The following is a 20711-nucleotide window of genomic DNA, read 5'->3' as shown; positions in this document are numbered from 1 at the left end:
TTGAAGGAAAATGAAAAATAAAATTGTTGGCGTACTGCTACTGAAAACTGCTTTCCTTAGTGATTAATACATTTTTATTTAATCTAAACCTGTGGAATTGCATAGACCATTTTCTAGAGTTAGAACATTTACAGTTGAAGTCAAGAACTAAATCCTTAGTAAGACTTGAAAATGGATCTTAATTCTCTTTATCTGAGCTGATTAAGCTTGAAGTAAAAGGAGGTGCTGCAAAGTACTGACTCATAAGAGCTGGATACAAACGCAGCCTTTCCACGCCTTTGTATCGTTTAAATAAAGTAGTTTTAATTTTAAAACCACTTTTGAAAAACTAAGCTTTTTTTCCCCATTTGACGATTATTCATAACTTCGAGTTGTTTTAAACTCCAATAACAAACTGTAAGTAGAAACAAAAAGCTCAATGAATATGAAGTGTTTTAGAAAGTATTGTGTTGACCTAACTATCTATGTCTAGGGTATAATTCCAGGTGTAATATTTTACAGTTGAAAAGTAAAAATAAGCGAAACATGAATTTCATTTAACAAATGCTCCTATAATTGGTAATGATTTTGTTTGCTAAACAATCCGTCTGAGACACATATTACATACTCTATAATAAGAAAAAAAAAGAAAAAAAACTAAGTTCCGCTGACTCTGCCCGCCCACAGCGCCTCCGAAAGGCGCCGGCTTGGGCAAAGCAGCGAACCCTATCACTGGCCGACGTATCGGTGAGACACCGAAAAAGCAGCAGAGACCTCTGGAGTGTATGAAGCTCGCTGTTAAGTTCGGGCTCCCTTCGCCACGCAGACTCAGCCAGCCTACGTGAACTAACCATGAGCACATCAGAGTCCTTGGATCGAATGGAACTCTGCGAAAGTCTCTTGACATGGGTAAATACTTAAATCAGAGTGTTTTTATAGTGACAGACAGCTCTCCGGCGCCGGGGCGATGCTAGCTAGCATAGAAGAGCTAGCGATCGCTCCTGGAGCTAACAGAGGAAACGTTAGCTGGCTAAAGGAAAATGACACTTTGGTTACGTATGCAGGCCAGCTGTTTGCTGTGTTCAGCCACCATCTACCATCGTGTGACCAGAATGTCGATTACAGCACAAATCAGATTTGCTGTTACTTAATGTTAGCTCAACTTTCTGGTTCTTAAATCTCAGCTGTATGTAAAAACAGTAGATCCAGACAACATCGGTGTTAGATAGGCTTTAGTTTAGCATTTCTTTGGCGAAGCTCCCTCCCACCCCATAGATCGTTTAACGTGTCAGCTCTGAGGCTGAATTCCTGTCATTCTTGTCAATGTAGCATGATGCTCACTCGTCCTTCTTCATTCTTTCTACTGAGCCAGCTGTCAGATACACGACGCTTCCCTCATCATTTATTTGCACCTTCTCAAAATCCAGCCAAACTCGGAATTACAGAGCTGAAAAGCTGTCAGACCCCAAAGTCACGTGGTTTCCTGTCGTTCATGTTTACACTGTTGGAGAAAATCTCCCAGCTCTCTTTAGTCAGAGATGTAATACTTCCGATGATGCTCACCCTGTTTGGTAAATTTGAAATGTAATGTTTGTTGTTGTACATTTGATCAGTGTTGTCAGAAAACATTTCAAAATTGCTCTGGTCACATGTTTACATCTCAGGAAAGTGTATATATTTACATGACAGATCCATTTATCTGAATTGGCTGATTGTCCCTCTATCACCCAGGTTTAATTTTTTTTTTCTTTTGAAATTTTCACCACTGAAACTGCCTTTTACTGATTATGAACCAATGAAAGGAAAACAATCATATTCTGAACTTTTTTACTGATTGACTGGCACATGTCTGCTGTAAAACTAACATTTATTAAAGAACCTGCAGCATTTTGTCTCCTGTTTATATGTTAGGGTACTTGGGAAAAAAACCAACATAAATCGGTATCAACCTGGAAGTGGTTGATTGGTGCATCTATTCTTTACAAATATATTTATTTTCACTGCAAAGGTATATCTGTTTATGCAACTTAGAACTTTGCATTGTTAAATGTTTTTGATTTATTTAGACGACACTGATTATGGATTGTCAGATATGTCTTGTTATGGAAACTTGCCATAAGGAACGTGTTGTCCCACAAACTGCCTGCATAGGTCAGGAGCCTGTTTAACAAAGACAGGTACTGATTGAAGAGCTTGATACATTCTTGCTGTGTTGTATCTGTATTCCTCAGCATTGTCTAGTGCGTCATGCTGTCTGGATGCAAACTGAAGAACACATCTGATTACTGTCTGTTACTTAACCTGCAGCGTTTTGTTTTAATTCCCTTTCCGATGGTCGAACGTTTCATTTTCCCAGCCGTTTCTGCCAACCTATAGGTGTGGATTTCCTCTTTGACCTCACTCGACTCTTCAGTTTTGTGTTTACTTCAGTTTGAACATTTGTGGGCTCAGTTTCAGTTTCAGCAGTCCATTGTAAACCTGCTGGATTTGGTATCCTTGCTTTGACTTGGCCTGTGCCGGCTGTGGTCGATAATTTCCATTGTGAATTAGTTGATATAATTAAAGCCTCTTCTAGCTTTCCATTTGAGCCCGTTTACCCTGCAGTGCTGGGCAGCGTGCGCGACGCAAACTGGATGTAATCTGAAACAAGTGCGAATGTTGAGCCTTTTGAATGTCTCACATTGCATGATGGTTAGGTTCCAGATTAATTAAACCGATTCAGCATGTCAGTTTACGCTATTATATCACCAAGAGGCAATTTAATGAGCTGTAAATTATAAACAGTAAACATTTACATGTTGTCTTTTATGAGACTGACATCTGTTGCTTAGTAACACGTTAGCTGTCAGTAACAGATTGGGGTTATAGTGGATCCAGTACCAGAGAAATGTCCAGACAGACCATTTGAAAGTGTGTGTGCACCGGCTCTAACGGCACAGAAAGCTTTATAAAGCAACATGAGGCCCATTTCACAGATACACAATGTGTAAAGCAAGCCACCTGAATCGCTCTCTCTCTCTCTGCTACTTCTATACGGTTGGTTCCACATGAGCATCAAATCGCTTAAATCCGTTATCTGGTTGTTATGATCACTGTTTTTTAGTGTGTTAAACGTAGGAAAACTGGTAATTTTGTATGTTTTTTTTCTTAAAAAAAAAAAAAAGTAAGCGTCTGGTTTCAAATTGTCTGAATATGTTTAAATCTGCAACAACAGATGTTGCTGAAAGTTTCCAAGACTGTCAAACAGGTTATTCCCTGTGTGAAAATGTTTTCATCCTTTTCGTTTCCCCGCATCCCATTTGTGTTTTTAAGTGGGTGGTTCGCCCCGTGTTTTTCTTTCCTTCCTCGTCTTTCCTGCAAAAAAAAATAAAAAAAAAAAGGAAATGATGCAGAGCAAATGTTGTGGCTCAAAACATTTAGAACAATGTTTCTTCCCGCTGCCTGCTTTATGGCCGTGCTTCAGTTCTCTCCCCAGAATGAATATGGAACTGAACGTCGTTTTGAGATGCGCCGTTTCGCACTATTTACCATCTGTGATCTCAGTCTGCAATATCTGTTTCTCCTCATCGTACCTCAAACTGGAGAAAAGTGAGTAGCGTAGACATTAGAGAAGGTAATGCGTACGCTTAAATCAGCAGAGGTTCTTACCTTCAGTAGTTAGACGGATCGATGAGGGAAGTGTAACTGTGTCTTTTAAAGTAAATGATAAGAAACTAAGAATATATATATATATTTTTTTTACATAAACATAAAAATATGGAACATAAGCTCCCTGTAAGCATGATGGTAGTTTGCAAGTGTTTTTCACCAAGTTTGCTGTCTTTTTCCTTATGTTGCTTCTTAAATGATACATTTAAAGAGAATATTTTAACATTAGAAGTTTAGTTAGTTACTACAGAGAGTGTTATAATACATCAAGCTCGAGATGATGCACAAAACTGCATTTACAAGCTGAGCTGAGGATTTACATTTATTATGAGGAAGAAAGGGGTTTCAGAGTTGCAACTCTGCTATAAGCAAAGGTTCTTTCAGCCAGCTGAGCAGCAGTGTGCAGCATCAAGTGAAAGGTGTCGGGGGTTCAGAAGTGGGCGACTCTGACATTTCATTTCATTTCATTGACAGAGCTTTAACTATAGGGAAATATGATGGACTTTTTTATATATATATATAGAAGTGTTAGTTCTGTGCGTCATTTGAAATTTGGAAATCTAGCTCTTCAAGTTCTCTAATGCCAGGTTAGAGCTAGAAAATGAAAAGTTCTTCCAAAAGCTGAAAAGACCCATTCATAAAAATGGATCCTGAAGCTGAAAAGTGAAATAAAACAGAGGCAAATGGACGCCAGGTTGTATGTTCTTAGAGCTCTCAGAGCTGCTTTTTAAATTTCCTCCCGGTATGGAAAAATGAGGCTACCTAACACTCACACTTCAAAAACCTCGTCTGTTTTCTTGCGTTTTGAATTCCAGCATTCCTGCAACAAGTTTCCCTCCTCCTTTGGCGCATGTTTCACTGGCATCTACACTGAAGAATATAATATCCGTTACAGCTGCATACTTTCTGCCTGTGCTAGCAGGAGAAAACTGCAACTATGGGGAAAAGACAGTGGTGACATGGCATGTGAGGTAGTGTGGAAAGAAGAATAGGATCCGAAAATTACTGAGGCGATGGAACAGGAAGTAAGTGGTGAGGAGAAGCAAAGTGGACTTGGACAGTGCGTGTAAATACTCAGGTTGTACTTTCAGTAAATTCTTTCTGAAATATCTACTTCTACTGGCAAATAAACATCCGGTTTAGCTTGTGTTTCCTGGCACAAAAACATGTCTTTAAATTCTCTGACGACAGATATGTTCCGCCTGTTTCCCTGCTGCTGTTAGGAGCTTAGCACTCGGTGTCATGCTGCAGATATTTCGGACACAGTTCTGAAAATGCATGAAGAAGATTTCAAACCAAATTCACAGTGATTTTATCAGACCTGTTAATGGCGACGGTGTTTTATGAACCACTAGGGGGCACAATTAAACTTTAAAAACAAGTTTAAATTCACAACCTTATTCTAAAACAAAAACTGTGTTTCATTCTCTTTTTAGTTTTCATACTACAAAGTAATCAAAATGTTGACATTCCACTGTGTTAAACAGTAACACTGGTTAAACTGATCGCAGCTTACCCTAAAAATGTGTGTGTATACGTGTGGGTGCGTGCGTGTGTGTTTGCCTACCGCTTCCACAGATCCAAACATTTGGAGTGGAGGCACCATGTAAGACAGTTGAAGATTTGACCAGTGGGGTCGTAATGGCCCAAGTCCTGCAGAAAATGTGAGTTTTTATTTATTTATTTTTTCCATTTATTTGTTTATTTCACTCACTGTTTTTGTCTTGACACATTTATGCTACTAATATTTTCTTCGATTTTTTTATTATTTTTTTTTTAGAGACATATCATATTTTAATGATGCTTGGATTACCAGAATCAAGCCAGAGGCCGGGGACAACTGGAGGTTAAAGGTCAGCGCTGTCTTTTCTCAGGAGTAAATGTATGGAGTTGCATGGTAGTAATGAATGAAATTCAACCAAGTTTGTGTTTCGACAGGTCAGCAATCTAAAGAAAATCTTGAAAGGCATTCTGGACTATTACCAGGAGGTAAGAACATGAAGCTGTGCAAGTTTTGATTTAGTCTGTCTCAGGTTTAGATGATTTTTGTTTTGTTATTATAAATATAATAAATATTTAACATTTTTCTTTTCAGGTCTTAGGTCAACACATCAATGATTTCACACTACCAGATGTAAATTTGATAGGAGAGCACGCTGATGCTGCAGAACTCGGGAGAATGTTACAACTCATCCTGGGCTGCGCCGTTAACTGCGAACAGAAACAAGGTGCTTATTTCACCCTCTGATAATAAAGCTGGTATAAATGATCAGCAGATGAACTGTGTCTGTGATGGTCTGATTGATTTTTGTTTGCCGTTTTGCGTTGCATAGAATACATCCAGACCATAATGGTGATGGAGGAATCAGTACAGCATGTTGTCATGACCGCCATCCAGGAGGTGGGCATTTTGTTCTCACATTGATATTATTTTGACTCATCCTTTGTGTTTTTAATTTGTTATAAACAATCAATGTTTTTCTTTTTTTTTTTCTTTTTTTTTTCTTTTTTCTTGTCCCTCTGCAGCTGATGAGTAAAGAGACCGCTGTCACCCCTGGAGGAAATGACTCGTATGCAGATCTGGACAGAGAGGTGTGGAAAGTTTTATTATTCACAAGATCAATTCTGTTTTGCTGGATGCCAGAAGAATGACGGCTTCTTTTATGAGGGACTGAGATCAGCAGTGTACTAAGGGATGTTGGCAGTTTGGAAGTCCAATCTGTTCTTTTCACATGATACGATCTATATTGTGAAGCGGATCTGTCCCTTCTGGAGTAAACCTTCCTTACAACATGACGGGACATGTTCTAATTGAGCCGTGGTCTTTAAAAGCAAAGATCTTTATCACATAGTGCATTTGCAATCTGTTATTTGACTTTTTTAGTTTGCTTGTTTGACCTGATTAAAAGCACAATAATTTAAGACTGCATAAACATCTACATTTGCAATTAATAGAAAACTTTAATCAAGAAAATCGAATTATTCTTCCAAATAGAAATAATGTTGTTTATCCTATCAGAGAGTATCTGATCTAAAGAAGAAGTTTTTGTCTGTTTTCATGCCAGTGAGCAACAAATGGTCATGTCTTTAACACTATATATTTATATATATATATATATATACACATATATATCTGCTTTCAGCTGAGCTTATGTAAGGGGAGAATCAGTGCAGGTCTTAAACAGTCAAACGGTTTGTGTTAAACCTTTTTAAAGTCTTAAGTACAGTTACGTTATCAGGTCTTCCATTGATTATTTAGGTTCCTTTTCATGTATGACCTGCAGATCTCCCAAAGAAAACATTGGTGTCTCATTTTGGATTTTCTGCTTCTGAACCCAAAAGAGCGCAGATTATTGACAGATCATTTGAAAGCCGTGTACATATGAGAGGATTTTGATTGTGACCCAGCCATCTGTCATCAGTTTAATCAGACAAATTGGTGCAATTTCAAAGTGTTGTTTCCCCCTCCCCCTTGTTTTTAGCTTAAGAAGACGATTGAGGAGCTGAATGATGCTTTGGCAACCAAGGAAGAGATTGCTCAGCGGTGTCGTGAGCTTGACTTGCAGGTCAGTTTAGAATGATAATAATGATAAAAAAAAAATTATAACAATGCATTTTTTTAACTACTAGAAGTCCAAACTGTTATTGTGCAATTGTTGTGAATAAAAATAAAATAAAATATAAAAAAAAAACTGATGAATTAACCACATATAAACAACTTTTATAAAATATTCAACACCGGGAGAACATGTCTCATGTTTTCTTATATATTTTGTAAATTATTTAATATGCACTGATTGTGTTATGCTTCCTAATTTAACAAATGTTATTCAGCATATTTAGGAAAAAAATAAATCTGCTCTCTCTTTTTTTTGTTTCTTCGCTACTTTTTATTTCATGTCATTAAAACTGATGAATTTTCCTCGCGAGGAGCAAACCTATGGTGATTTTTTTTCTTTTTTTAGCCTCATTGTTGAAGTCTGATCTGGAAAACTTACAAAAAACAGCTGTGGATCTAAAATTGTTGTTGTTGTTGTTCTTTGTCTTTAAGTCGTTTCCCATTTCTTTCCTGTCTGTTTCAACACTGTGGCTTGTTTTAAAGGCCCTCCATGCCCAAGAGGAGCGTGATAGACTGAGGTTAGACTTTAATGAGCTAGAAGAGAGGGTAAATCCAAACTTCATTTTCTCTCTTGTCTGCCTTCCATCCACACTGAGTGCCGTGTTAAGTAGTCCTGCCGTTGTTTTCAGCCTGCTTGCACCAGATTTTCCTTCTCCAAACTGTGTGAGCATGTGCGAACGTGTACACGTTTGTGCACAAACGCTTGTGCACACATCTACACGTGGTGCTTTTGGAGCACACACACCGTCTAGAGCTGCAGTTTTGTCTTGAGTGTGTCAGGTGGTGTCCTGCACTAATGATCCTGAGCGTTTCTCACCTCAGTTGTGTTTCATCCTTTTTAGTAGCAGCAGTAAGACGGCAAGAGGAAGAGGTTGAAATGAAAGTGGGGGGGAAAAAACCCAACATTTACAGCAAAACCTTTTTTTTTTCCCCCTTAAGACTTTATTTTTTGTATCTTGGGACTTTTGGTCTTTTGCATTTTGGGACTTTTGGTCTTTCATAGGGATTGCGCTCTTCAAAAACATTTTTCTTATTTTGAATATAGACATTTGTGTTATTTCTGGCTTTTTTTCTATCCACCCACACCTTAGTTGGAGTATTTTCTTGTTGCAATCTTGGAATTTTCACAGCAATGCAACTTGTCCTAGAGGTCGTTATCATAAGCCATTTATGGACACATCTCAGTATATTAAAATATCACCAAGAAATTAACTTATTTTGAAAACCTCATTAAAATAAGTTCACTTTGAGGTCTAATGAACTTACAGTGAAACTATAAGTTAGGGTTAAATCGTCAACGCTGGACGGTTTAAAGACGATCAGTGACCGTTTTCCTGTCGTTTCTGATGATCATTGCGTGTAGCTCTGAGTTTTTTAAGGATTACGTTGATCTTTGTCAAATATGGGAACTGAAAAATGATTTTAAAAAATGGCACGATGGGTAATTTTGCCTTTGAACATATCAAAATATTTTTCTTCCTTAAAAAAACGTATGGTGAGTTCTTGCTTTTGCTGTTTGAAAAGGACGACAACCAGCAGCTTCTGCTTTGCTTCGTGTGGAGTTTGATTCCTTGGTTATCAAACTGAAAAGAAAACATGTCCCCATACGCAACCCTCCCGCTGTGTTGGAATTTGTTTATTTGCCTCATTGATGTGTGTTTGGTGTGTACTTACCAGAGTAATACGTTGATGCAGTGATTGAGAAACTAATTGACTAAATTCTGTGAAAACTAAAGTGTAACCTATGTATTTTAAGTATCTCAAGTTGCAAAACTTTAACTGCTTTTTATGTCATTGCCTTGTTCACCTCTCTGGATTCCCCTGCGTTTTCCTCCTTTCGTCCCACACTTCCTGTTCTCTGCCTGCATCGGCAACACCTCCACCGTCTCAGGTGGCGGCTCTGCAAGAAGAGAAGAGCAGCCTGCTGGCCGAAAACCAGGTCCTGATGGAGAGACTTAACCAGTCTGACTCTATCGAGGACATAAACAGCCCTGCTGGACGTAGACATCTCCAGCTGCAGACACAGCTGGAGCAGCTGCAAGAAGAAACCTTCCGGTGGGAACTAGCTTCACAAACTAGTAGCTGAATAGACCGAAGTTGACGTTTTCTTTACAGACGTGTTGATTTTTCATGCTTTCTGTTAGGCTGGAGGCGGCAAAAGACGACTACCGGATCCGTTGCGAGGAGCTCGAGAAAGAGCTCCTAGATGTGAAGTCCCAGAATGAAGAGCTCACGTCTTTGGCAGATGAAGCCCAATCTCTGAAGGACGAGATGGATGTGCTTAGGTAGGACTGGGAGGTGCATGGATGTTATCTTAGTAAAACAAGCAAAGCTTGTAAGAATTAAAGAAAGTAATCACAGTACAACCAAAAACTTCGTTGTAACTTATTAGGATATTATGTGATTGACCAGCTAAGGTTATAAGAGAAAGGGTTTATTGTTTTCACTTTCTTTGTCTTTCTTTTCACAAATAAATATGTAAAAAGAGTGACATAGGTTTTGTATTTACCCCCTTTTCTCACACACCATTCATTTTCACAAATGCGCCTTTATTGCAGAACAATGAATGCGTGGAACTATCTGTCTTTAGCTCTCATAAAAGCTGAACAGAAGCCGGCTTTCAAAGCTTTTGACGAGCAACGTAAATCTGAAATGGTTAATTATCCTGTATTTTATCAGTTTCTCAACACTTTGAATGAACTGTGATTCATTTTATTGCTAGGTATATCAAATCTTTCATCGGCTCTATGTACGTATGATGTGTGTTTTTAAAGATTGACCCCAGGAAGAGTGAGCTGTATGTAAAGCCTAGCTAACGTGGATCCTAAAAGATAAACGATAAACTACTAAATACAATTCACGACAACCAAATGCTCTCAAAGGTCAACTAGGTATAGCAAACGAGTCCACCTTCCTGTAATTTAATGTTGTCACTTAATGGGGAGGGAAAAGTTAGCCAAAAAACATGATATATGGATTAGGTTTATAAGTTACACTTTCAAGAATATTTAGTTTGGTTTGCCTTGCGCCGTCTCATAAAATCTCAATAAAAACCACATTTACATGGAAGGAGTACAAATACTTTGAGAAACTAAGTTGACAATTTAGGACTTCCTGTTTTCTTCTTAGACATTCATCTGACAAGGTTTCCAAACTGGAGGGTACCGTGGAGCACTACAAGAAAAAACTGGAGGACATGGGGCTACTCAGGAGACAGGTACAGAAACACACTGACAAATGTCTTTTATTGCCTGCTTGTCAGCCTAAAAGGTTACCTGCAAAGCAGAAGTGATAGATATGGCTAATATTGCTCCCTGTGCTCCAGATTAAGCTTCTGGAGGAGAAGAACACAGTGTTAATGCAGACTAACGTCAGCTTGGAGGAGGAGCTTCGAAAGGCCAATGCTGCCAAGGGCCAACTGGAGACCTACAAGAGACAGGTAGGTCCCTGACCAGCTGGGGTTTTACTGACAGGGGAGCGTAGCCAAGCTCTCTTGCATTTGCAGTCGTGGTGCTCCTGCAAGTTTTTAAGAAATTATGACGGGTGTTTTCTTTTTTTTCTGGGGAACTCCCTCGTCTCTCCTCAGGTGGTCGAACTTCAGAACAGACTTTCGGAAGAGTCTAAAAAGGCCGACAAGATGGAGTTTGAGTACAAACGCCTCAAAGAGAAAGTGGACTCTCTACAGAAAGAAAAAGACGTATGTAATGTCTTTTGAATTTAGAGGGAAATGAAGCTCCCCAAAGTACACTTTCTGTTTGATGTAGTAATGTATCCCCTGTTCTGTCCCTAAACAGCGCATGAGGACAGAGAGAGACTCTCTTAAGGAAACTATTGAGGAGCTCCACTGCGTTCAGGCTCAAGAGGGACAGCTTACATCAAGTACCGGAAAGCCTTTGTGATCAAATATTAACAAACGGAATCCATTATTCTACGTTTGTTTTACAAAATGAACTGCTGTTGTCCGTTTTTATCAGGTTTGTTCCCACTAGGGGGCAGCGAAGGCTCAGATTCCCTGGCTGCTGAGATCACCACTCCAGAAATCCGGTAAGTAAATTAGACTTTTTAGTCCTGTGTCTTATTGTTTTGTCAGCAGTCTCTGGTCACTTTGTAGCAGTCGAGTGTTTTCTGATCCAACTTTAACTCTCCTGCTTTGGCCCACCATCCACTGTGCAGTCACGTCAGTCATTTACTTATATGTCAAACTATATTCAGTGCATTTTATTAAATTTAGCAAACCTGTTTGGTTCACCTGAGCGATAACCATGTGCCCCTAGATAACAAAAGCCTTTTTGCCTGTTATTTTTGAAAATATTTCTTTGACCTCACCTGTTCTAAGCTGGAAATCCATAAACTACGGTCTTCTTCATAGGAACAAATTGGCGTTGTTAAAATGGGACTTGATTACCTCTCTGAGATTGAAAATGTGACAGCTCAACAGTATGTAGCTAAGTGTGACCCCCTTTTTTAAAAATGTTAGTACCTGCCCCTTTAAAGTTCTTTTCATGTCCCTGATGATGCGCACTAAAACTTCTTAGCCGTACTACTCGGACCATTGTTTAATCATCCGAGTAATACTAAAAGGCTTTCTTTACGACTATTGCTAAGTATTTTTATTTATTTTTTTTTAATTAAGGTTTTAAATTGAATCTTTTCAATTTTAGTTCTATAATAGGGGATGAGTAGGTCAATATTTCCCACGCAGAATCTTAACCTCTTACCTGACATGATGACATCTATTTTCCTCATGGGCCCATTGACTTACACGGACAGCTAAGGGGTTTTAAATTACCATTCAGTTAGCTCTTAAAGTTTTACATTTATTTGTTGCTTTATTTCACACTTCATTCATTCTGTCTGCTTCGGTTCTGGCTGAGGCATTATTAGACTTCTGTGTGAATCTTCCAGAGGCCCTCAGCTGTTCAGTCGGTGTTCTGACTTGTCAGAGCTGTTTTGGCAGCAAAGCTATCTAATTATTATCAGGCAGCAGGTAGTTAATCACAATGTTATGGTTGCTCAACAGAATCATCCACGGTACTGTATGTGTTTCGCCTCGTCCTCAACGAGCCTTTTCTTCTGTTACAGTTTCTCGTTTTGGGTTAATGAGATGTTTCGCTTTAAAGCTTTGTGCAACACCTTTGTACGAGTTGCATCAGCTCGCTAACAGCTTTCCGAGGGAGGTTCTTGCTGTGCCTGGGTTTATGTTCTGTAGTTTTTTTTTGTTTTTTTTTTTTACAGCACTTATGAACCTAAAACAATTGGCCGTTATGCAGAAAATCCAGAAATTATAATCGTTGAAAAGCTGCTTAACCCAAATTCAGACAACTCTAGCAATTAGACAGAATCTACTGAAAGGAGAATTCTCTGAGGATGTCTCGTCTTGGAGGCTTTTGAAATGGAAAAAGATTCCCAAGTCAAGATTTTTCATTATCTGTTGAGAATCTTTTAAAACGTCTGGAGTTTTAGGTGTTTATAAATGCATTTCTTTGAATGTGAGTTCATTAAAACCATATACCAGAGATGGACTGATCAGCTTTGACCTGCTGACTCTGATTTGTGACGTAGGAAATTATTAGAAGAGCATTGCAGATGTGTTTTCAGCAGCCCTGCTGTGAGCTCTTAACACTTTAGGAGCAGAGTTGACGTCACGTTGTGTGCATGAAGAAGCAGTTTATGTTTTAAACTCTTAAGCATCTTAAGAGTTTAAAAGTCTGTGTATTCCCTGGTGAATGCAGACCCTCACCATCCAGTATGTTCCAGAGATTAAAAGCTCAGAAGTGATAAAATAGAATAACTTTGTTGAACTGTGTTCTTCTGTCCTCTTATCGGCTGTAAGTCTCTTCCTTACGCTGCATGAATTATGTATAAACGGGCCCTGAAATGTTGTAGAAAATGTGTTTTCCTTTTACCTGGGTTTTAAAACCTTCTGTGTTTTTTTTTTTTCTTCTTTTTTTTCTGACTACATTGCTAAACATCTCGCTGATGCTGAAAAGGTGTTCTTATTTTCTTGACCCTTGCAAACTTTGCCGTATTAATACACGCCATCGCTTTTGAGTTTGGTTGTTTTTGTTTCTACATGTATCCCTAATTCAGTGCCCTAAGTTAATTAGAGATTATTGCCAGCAATTCTGATTCTGACCTAACTGGTCCTCGCGGCGCGTTTCCACAGGGAACATCTGATTCGCCTTCAGCACGAAAACAAAATGCTGAAGCTGGCCCAGGAGGGATCGGACAACGAAAAGATCGCTTTGCTGCAGAGCCTGCTGGAAGATGCCAACAGAAGAAAAAGTGAACTGGAGACAGAAAACAGGTTTGCGCAGAAAACTGTCCAGAAAACAAAAACTTTGTTTCCCACAGTTTAAAGTTCATCTAAATTCAAGATGGACTAGGCATCAGTTGGCTCTCATTTTGATCTGTTGATCTCAGGAGACCTGTATATTTTGTAAGACCTGTAATATTTTATGTACTCCTGTTGTAGTTTTCAGTATTCTCATTCCTTTGTTAAAAAACCTTGTTGTCATATTAGTTTTCCATTTCTTTTCATTTAGATTAATCAATCAGCGGTTGATGGAGGAGCAGAGTCAGGTGGAAGAGCTCCAAAAGACGGTGCAGGAACAGGGTTCAAAAGCAGACGATGTAAGTGAACCGAATGCTCTTTTATGTTTTCATTTCGACTTTTACTGACGATAAATAACCACATGCCTCTAACTTCTAAGTCCGAATAAAAATAAAAGTTTTAAAACATTCACTCTTGACTCGTTTATTGTGCACGTCAGTTTAAATGAGTGACTGTGTATTAATGATTGATTTAATTCCGTTTGTTGTAAAGCATTTTTCATTTGTTTCTGTTTCAGTCATCAGTTCTGAAGAAGAAATATGACGAACATGTGTAAGTTACATTAAAATAAAGCAGTCATGTATAACTCAGATTGTTTTAAGGGCTTCCTACAAAACCGTCTGACCTAATTTGGCCAAAATCTCACTTTTTATGAATTTTTTTTTTTTTTTTTTTTTCCTGTTGTCGTTTTAGGGAGAAGTTACAAGAAGTGAACAACGAGTTACTGAAGAAAAACGCTATCATCGATGAAATGGAGCCTAAATACAATGCCAGCTGTGAGTTTGGACTAACTGCTGACATGTTTGAAGCCTTCATTTCACTTTCATTTCCCTGCCAAGGCAAGAGCTGTGGAGGAGGAATGCGATCGCTGCCGTTTGTCAGCAGAAATACAAAAAAAAACAACAACAAAAAAACGCCGCAAAGCAAAATTTCATGAAACGTTGGAAAACTGTAGCATTAGCAGAAACAAAAGATCTGCAGCTCAGATTGGGATCTTTGTCATTAAAGACGATCCAAAACACGGCACTGGCCTTGGTAGACGTGTCTTCCACCCTGGTGTGTTTATGTAAAGAACTGTATTACTTTATGTGGGATATGTGGAAAACTTAAAAGATATTTTCATACTAGCCCAACGAGTGGATGAGCTTGAAGAAGCTCTGAAGAAAAAAGATGAGGAGATGAAGCAGATGGAGGAGAGATACAAGAAATATCTTGAAAAAGCAAAAAGTGTGAGTGAAGTTTCAGTAAAAAACAAACAAAAAAAAACCTCTCTATATTTCTATATTTACACACATCAAGCATCTGTAGTCAGACGCATCCAGACACGGGTTCTGATTTTTACTCTGGCAGGTTATTCGGACGCTGGACCCGAAACAGAACCAAGGCTCCGGTCCGGAGGTTCAGGCCCTGAAAAACCAGCTCCAGGAGAAGGAGAGGATGTTGATCTCGCTAGAGGTAAATGAGCCCCACACTTAGGGGTTGCATAAACACCATCTATTAAATGACTTTATTAAATGTAACTTTAACGTTTTGTGCTCATTTTAAACAGAAAGAAATGGACAAGACAAAAAGCCAGCGGGATCACGAGGAGAAGCTGATTGTTTCAGCCTGGTACAACATGGTAAGAGATGAAGTCACGTTGACTTGTTGATTTGGCTGTACATCATAAAAACATGATGTAGGTCATCAATTATGAAACAAGAAATAAGCGTTACATTTTGTCAAACGCCGTCAAGCAAATGTTGATCAGCGTTTCAGTTGCTGTAAATCAAAGGCGACGTCGGGGTTTCAGCTGTTTCGCAGTTTTCTGGAAGATTTTTTTTTTTTTTTATGTTGCGTTATAGTGGCACAGACCTTCATTTTAAAAAAAAAAAAATAATTTAATGAAAAGTAACAGTAGAGGGCAGCAAAACTGTGCTTTAGAAACACTGTAGAAACAGGTGAGCACTGGTGTGATAGCATGAGCTTCGTTTAAGGGAGGTATCCTGTCTACTCTATGTCTGAGTCCACATTTATGTGATGCTATAACACATTATTAAATGAGCTCCATTATTCTATTAAAACTTAATTGCTGTTTCTTGTGTGTCGATTACCTTTTTTCACACTTTGTCATGTTCCTACCACGACCTTCGGTGTAATTTTGTAGGGATTTAATATGCCTGTGTTTACTCACTCTTTGTAAAACAGCTGAAGCTCTGATTACATTTAGGACGGTGCATTAAGCGTGATGTTTTCTACCGTACCTATGTAATGCAATTGAAGATTGCTCTTGTAACGTGCCAAAATGTGCATCAACCTCAAAGAGCCCAGTTTGGCCCTCCCGGAATCAAGTCGTCTTCTCTGTGTCCTACCAGGGCATGTCTCTGCAGAAGAAGGCGGCTGAAGACCGACTCGCCAACACCGGCTCCGGTCAGTCCTTCCTGGCCAGACAGAGACAAGCCACCAGCACGCGTCGCTCCTACCCAGGCCACGTCCAGCCAGCTACCGCAAGGTAGACGGCCCCAGGGCACTAAAAGATAGCTGCTTTTTAAATTCTCTGAACTTGCTTTTAACTGGCAAAACCTGCTTTGAGGCACAACATTTCCATTTATCTCTAATGGATTCTGCCTTTGATTTTCTGTTTTGATTTTTTTTTTTTCCCTTTTCTTTTTTTTCTTCTCAATCAGATCCATGAGGTAAAGATTCAGGGGGCAAGGAGGCCCAAATCTTGCACCCTTTTTTATTTTTCTTCTTCCTGCCAAATCCTATTTTGACCTTGACTCCCATCCAGTGATGCAAGACTTCTACCTTATTTGAACCCCAGCATATTTTTTTTTTTTAATATTGACTAACCACTCCAAACGCCCTTCCAACTGACCTCTTGTTGAACTTGTTCTGTGTGACAAACTTTACCACCCAGGCGCTCAGAAGAGTTGCATCTTTTTGAGAAGTTATTGTCTTTTTTTTGATGAGGAGGAACAGATCTACCTTTTCATGCAGTATTTATGCACTTCTCTACCTGTGACACTGACTTCCGTAGGAGAACGACTGTCCCTGCTGAAGATCGAATGTTTAAATTTTATTTCATATACCTTTTTACGGTTGGTCTTAATTAACTGATTCATAGGAAGATTTGTGTTGTCGTCTTTATTTTTCCTGTAAATGTCTGAATACGGTGACAGTGGTTTTTAGAATAACTAGGTTACAGTTGGGAAAACGAAAGCAATAATTGGGAAATTTTCTCTCTCCTTTGTTTTTTTCCCCCCCCCCAAAAAAAAGGAATCAACTTCGACAGGGATTGAAGTTGCTTCAGAAGGTGCAATCCATAATTAGCTACAGTGCTGGTCAGAAGTTTTATCGTCAACAAGAATTTATTTCATTTGCGGCTCCTAGTTTGTTTGAAATGTTTCTCTTTTTTTCTTTTTTTTTTTGCAAGGAGTATTTAAAAAGCAAAAAAAAAAAAAAAAGTTATTTTTTCAACAGGAGTGCACAACTTTGAATATTTTCTCCTATTCATATCAGGTTAAAATATAGTTGGATATATTTGAGAATTGGACAAATTGCAGTGGTGCAGCTAACAGACATTTTTCATGAAGCTTTTCCTTCTTCATTAAACGATGCCCCCACCACACATGAGCGTCAGCCTTTCAGCTGCTACAAATGCAGTTTAAATGTAGTCATGGGAGTTAGACCGCTTTCAGGTGTCCAAGTAAACAAGTAATAGAAAAGCCAAATGCTTGAAATTACTAAATATCGGCGTTTTTTTTTTACAGTCACAATGTTGCACACATGTACTGTGGTAATGATTGCAATGATAGTCTCTCATCATCCCGACAATGAACACAATGCAAACTTCTGACCTGCACTGTAGATTGTTAAATGTTCATGCGCGTCAGGATTTAGCTTGTTTAGTAAATAACAGGATTCTGGAGCAGAACCACTGGATCTGGTTTTTAGCTTTACCAGCACGTTCTGGTTTGTGTTGATCAGCGTTTGTGCGCCATAGATTTTTATTTATTTATTTTTTTAACCGTCTGTTCCTCTCAACGAACCATTTTGCAGGACTTTCCTCCAAGATAAAATACTTCACGGGCTTTTGGCCGTGCCATTGTTTGAGAGTTTACGTTGTTCTGACGTACAATTGAAGAAGATGATCTATGTTTCCATATAGGGATTTTAGATGCTCCTTTACCAGGAGTTGCACAAATTGTTGTGCGTCAGTTTTCTTTTCCATCTTCTCTTTAACCCAAATGTTTCACGACCGACAGATCTTCTATTAACTTTAATTTTAAACTGACACGGTGCTTTTTTTTTATGCTAACCAGCTCTCCCATCTGACCGTAACATCTCTCTCTCCTCCTCCTACAGCAATATCACTGCATGACTGGTATGCCAGTGAGCTGCTCCTAGCCTTGTGCGGCCGGGCCCGGCCTTGTCCCCCCCCTTGTGGCCTGCCCTGACCCCCGGGGCCAGGCCAGGCTGAGGCACCTGATGCATGAACCTGCCTGTCTACTGTTTGCATGACCCCTCTGTGTTATTTCAAGCCTTCAAAATAACCCGTCCCTCTGTCGGCCGCAGCAGCATGAGCACTAACAACCCTTCCGCATTGTTATGCATCATAATCTCCAGGCAAGTCTGATGAGGGGTTTTGGGATCTGAAAAGAAAAGAAAATTCTCCGGTTAATTCCCTTTTCCACCTTCCGTGCCAGTAGTCTGATGTTAACGTCCCTGTCCTCCCTCCTTCATACCTTCTAACTCCGCTGTTACACCTGATGGACACATCCACTCGTGCTTTCACGTGCAGCAAGTCTGTTACAACGCAGTGCGCGTTTCAAACATCCCAGAAGGGATCAGAGTACAGCAGTATTTCCTGTCCGTCAACCTGTTACGTATTTATGAAGATCTCGTCTCCGGCTGGCCGCGTCAGGAGACCTCAGTGACATATTTCCTCAGATCCATTTCAGTCTACATGACTGAGAGGATTAACGTGTTATTTAAGAGGTGGAGCCTGTAAATTGGTCTTGTTTAGAGGTTTCTCCCCTTAAAACTGTCACGTCACGTCTGACCTCTTATTTGGTGGGTTGGATCTTAAAGATGTTTTTTTTTTTTTTTATTATTATTTTAATTTAATCCAGGTGTTGATTACAGCAAGTTTTGAACAAAGTAAAAAGCTTTCGGGGACTTTCCTCCGTTGCCTTGTTTTTATGAGCTGACGATGGTAAATAACGTGTGCTATATTAACAGTCTTGTTACAGATTAGTTTTTATTTGAGTTAAAAGTCTTCATTAAGCCTAATCATGCCTTTTTCCAGCCCTTTTTCTGCATTAGAATTTTTTTTTTCATCTTATTTAATTTATTTTTTGAGTGTAGGCCACAATTTAAGAGATGATTGTAATTATACCAAAAAGCTTATCTCTTTTTTTTCTTTTCTTTTTTTTTAATGATTCACAATTTTAAATTACGATTTTAGATTAAAAGTGCATTTGCATTCATAAGCCAATGGGCAGTCTGTTCACTTTAGGCCCTAACGTAAACTTCATGTTTGGGCTGAGTAGTAATCAGTGAAATGATGTGGAAAAGGCAGAAAAAGGTTGCATTAATTATAACTTCCTCTAAGGAAAACGTCAAACCAGCAAAAAGCAGGAGAATTTCATGTCTGGTTTTCAGTGTTATCAGAGCTAAAAGTCTTGCAGTATCAAAGTATGTTGGCATTTTTCTTTTTGATCATGGAATAAGATGCAGTTCATTCACTTTTAGGCAAATTTAGATGTTTCTGTCAGCTATATGTATGGATGTTTTCCAGTTTTGTTTTAGTAAATGTTTTATTTAACTTTTATTTTCCAGAGTTCATTAAAAATCTTATCCAGAAACTGACAGCATGGACGAGTTGCAAGTGTTAAACCCTAGACGTGATGGTTTAACCCTCCAGCTGAGTGCCTTTTGTTTCTGATACTATCAAAAGGTTTTTAGGTTTGGATTCAATATGTTACAAGGTTTATTGAGTATTTACGGCAAACAAAAACCTCAGTTTGTCTTTATCTTGACAATAACTTGACTCTAAGTTTGGCTTAATGAGAGCTTTTCTCCCCAACGTTTTACTCATACTTCTTCTGTTGTGTAATCTTAGTTTAATCCATGCAATGCATTTTATCCTAATGGCTTGTTTATTTATTTATTTTTTTATTTTTTTGCTTGTACAGCAGTGTTAACATTTGTTTTTAATTAGTAGTATTATTATATTACCATTTATACTGTTACAATGGATGTAATTGAGATCAAAATACTGTTAAATAACATATGCAACTAAAGGAGAAGGTTTCTAGTATTAAAGCATTTAACTCCAAGTATAAACTGGAGAACCGTGAAAGTTACGGTTCTTGTACCGACAGTGTTTACAGGGAAAAAAAAAATCTTTTTTTTTCTTTTTTTTTTTTTTAAACACTGCACAAATAAATTAGCATTTGTAATTGAGTACGATGCTTTTCTCTGGAACAAAAGAAGCAAAAACACATTTTAATTCTCGCATCAGCAAGATTTTCAGTACTCGCACAAATGACCTTTTAAGTCTATGGAGATGAGATTGACATGATGGTAGCAAAAATGATCATCAAATAAAACTATTTTTCAAAAAAAAAAAAAAAAAGTGTTGAAATAACATTTAAGAACATGGACGACTAAAGTTTCCAGGATTTCTTTTTTTTTTCTAAATGAATCATATTTTTGTAAATTATGCGACATTAACCATTTTTTTCCTGTTTGTACTTCAAGTAACGTTACACAGACCTCTTAACCGTCCATCCTCAGAACATGGCTTGTATATATGACAACGCATCCACATTGTGGTTGACCTGTTGACATTTATGTCAGGGATTTGGGCAAACCTGCATTATGAACACCCAAAAAAAAACAAAAAAAAAAAACAGGCTTTCTGGTTTCCTCCTTGCATCCCTATCAAACCACCCACTGTAATTTTGTGTTCGCATACCTCCATTACCTGATTACAGGTGGGGCCAATTTGTTGTCCTTTTCAATGCACATTTCTTGGCAATAAAGAAGGGGTTAAAAACCCGGTGTGCTGCTCTAACGAAAACTTTGAAACTCACTTCAGTGTTCTAAGAACAAATATTTTATGCTGAAACCCATTGAAAACTA

General features: G+C 38.5%; 1 protein-coding gene across 4 annotated transcripts; it reads left to right on the top strand.

Annotated features, from left to right (window-relative positions):
• The first annotated feature begins 710 nt into the window (after positions 1–710).
• hook3 (hook microtubule-tethering protein 3) lies at positions 711–20466 on the top strand. Of its 4 annotated transcripts, none has more exons than XM_016678666.1 (25): positions 711–888; positions 5206–5291; positions 5408–5480; positions 5566–5616; positions 5723–5855; positions 5961–6028; positions 6154–6219; positions 7110–7193; positions 7730–7792; positions 9138–9301; positions 9391–9531; positions 10376–10463; positions 10572–10685; positions 10833–10943; positions 11041–11125; positions 11221–11290; positions 13413–13553; positions 13792–13879; positions 14098–14132; positions 14274–14356; positions 14709–14809; positions 14931–15035; positions 15130–15201; positions 15935–16071; positions 17928–20466. In XM_016678666.1, the coding sequence occupies exons 1-25, from the start codon at positions 832–834 to the stop codon at positions 17941–17943; spliced, it is 2232 nt and encodes a 743-aa protein (XP_016534152.1). In that variant the 5' UTR covers positions 711–831; the 3' UTR covers positions 17944–20466. The 4 variants fall into 4 exon arrangements, with proteins under 4 accessions (XP_016534152.1, XP_007565879.2, XP_007565870.1 ...); XM_007565817.2 differs by having other exon boundaries at positions 16247–20466; XM_007565808.2 differs by lacking the exon at positions 7730–7792.
• The last annotated feature ends 245 nt before the right edge of the window (positions 20467–20711 follow it).

This window comes from Poecilia formosa, unplaced genomic scaffold (genome assembly GCF_000485575.1).
Source record: "Poecilia formosa unplaced genomic scaffold, Poecilia_formosa-5.1.2 Scaffold6, whole genome shotgun sequence".
NCBI lineage: Eukaryota > Metazoa > Chordata > Actinopteri > Cyprinodontiformes > Poeciliidae > Poecilia > Poecilia formosa.
This window is presented reverse-complemented; position numbering and strand designations above follow the sequence as displayed.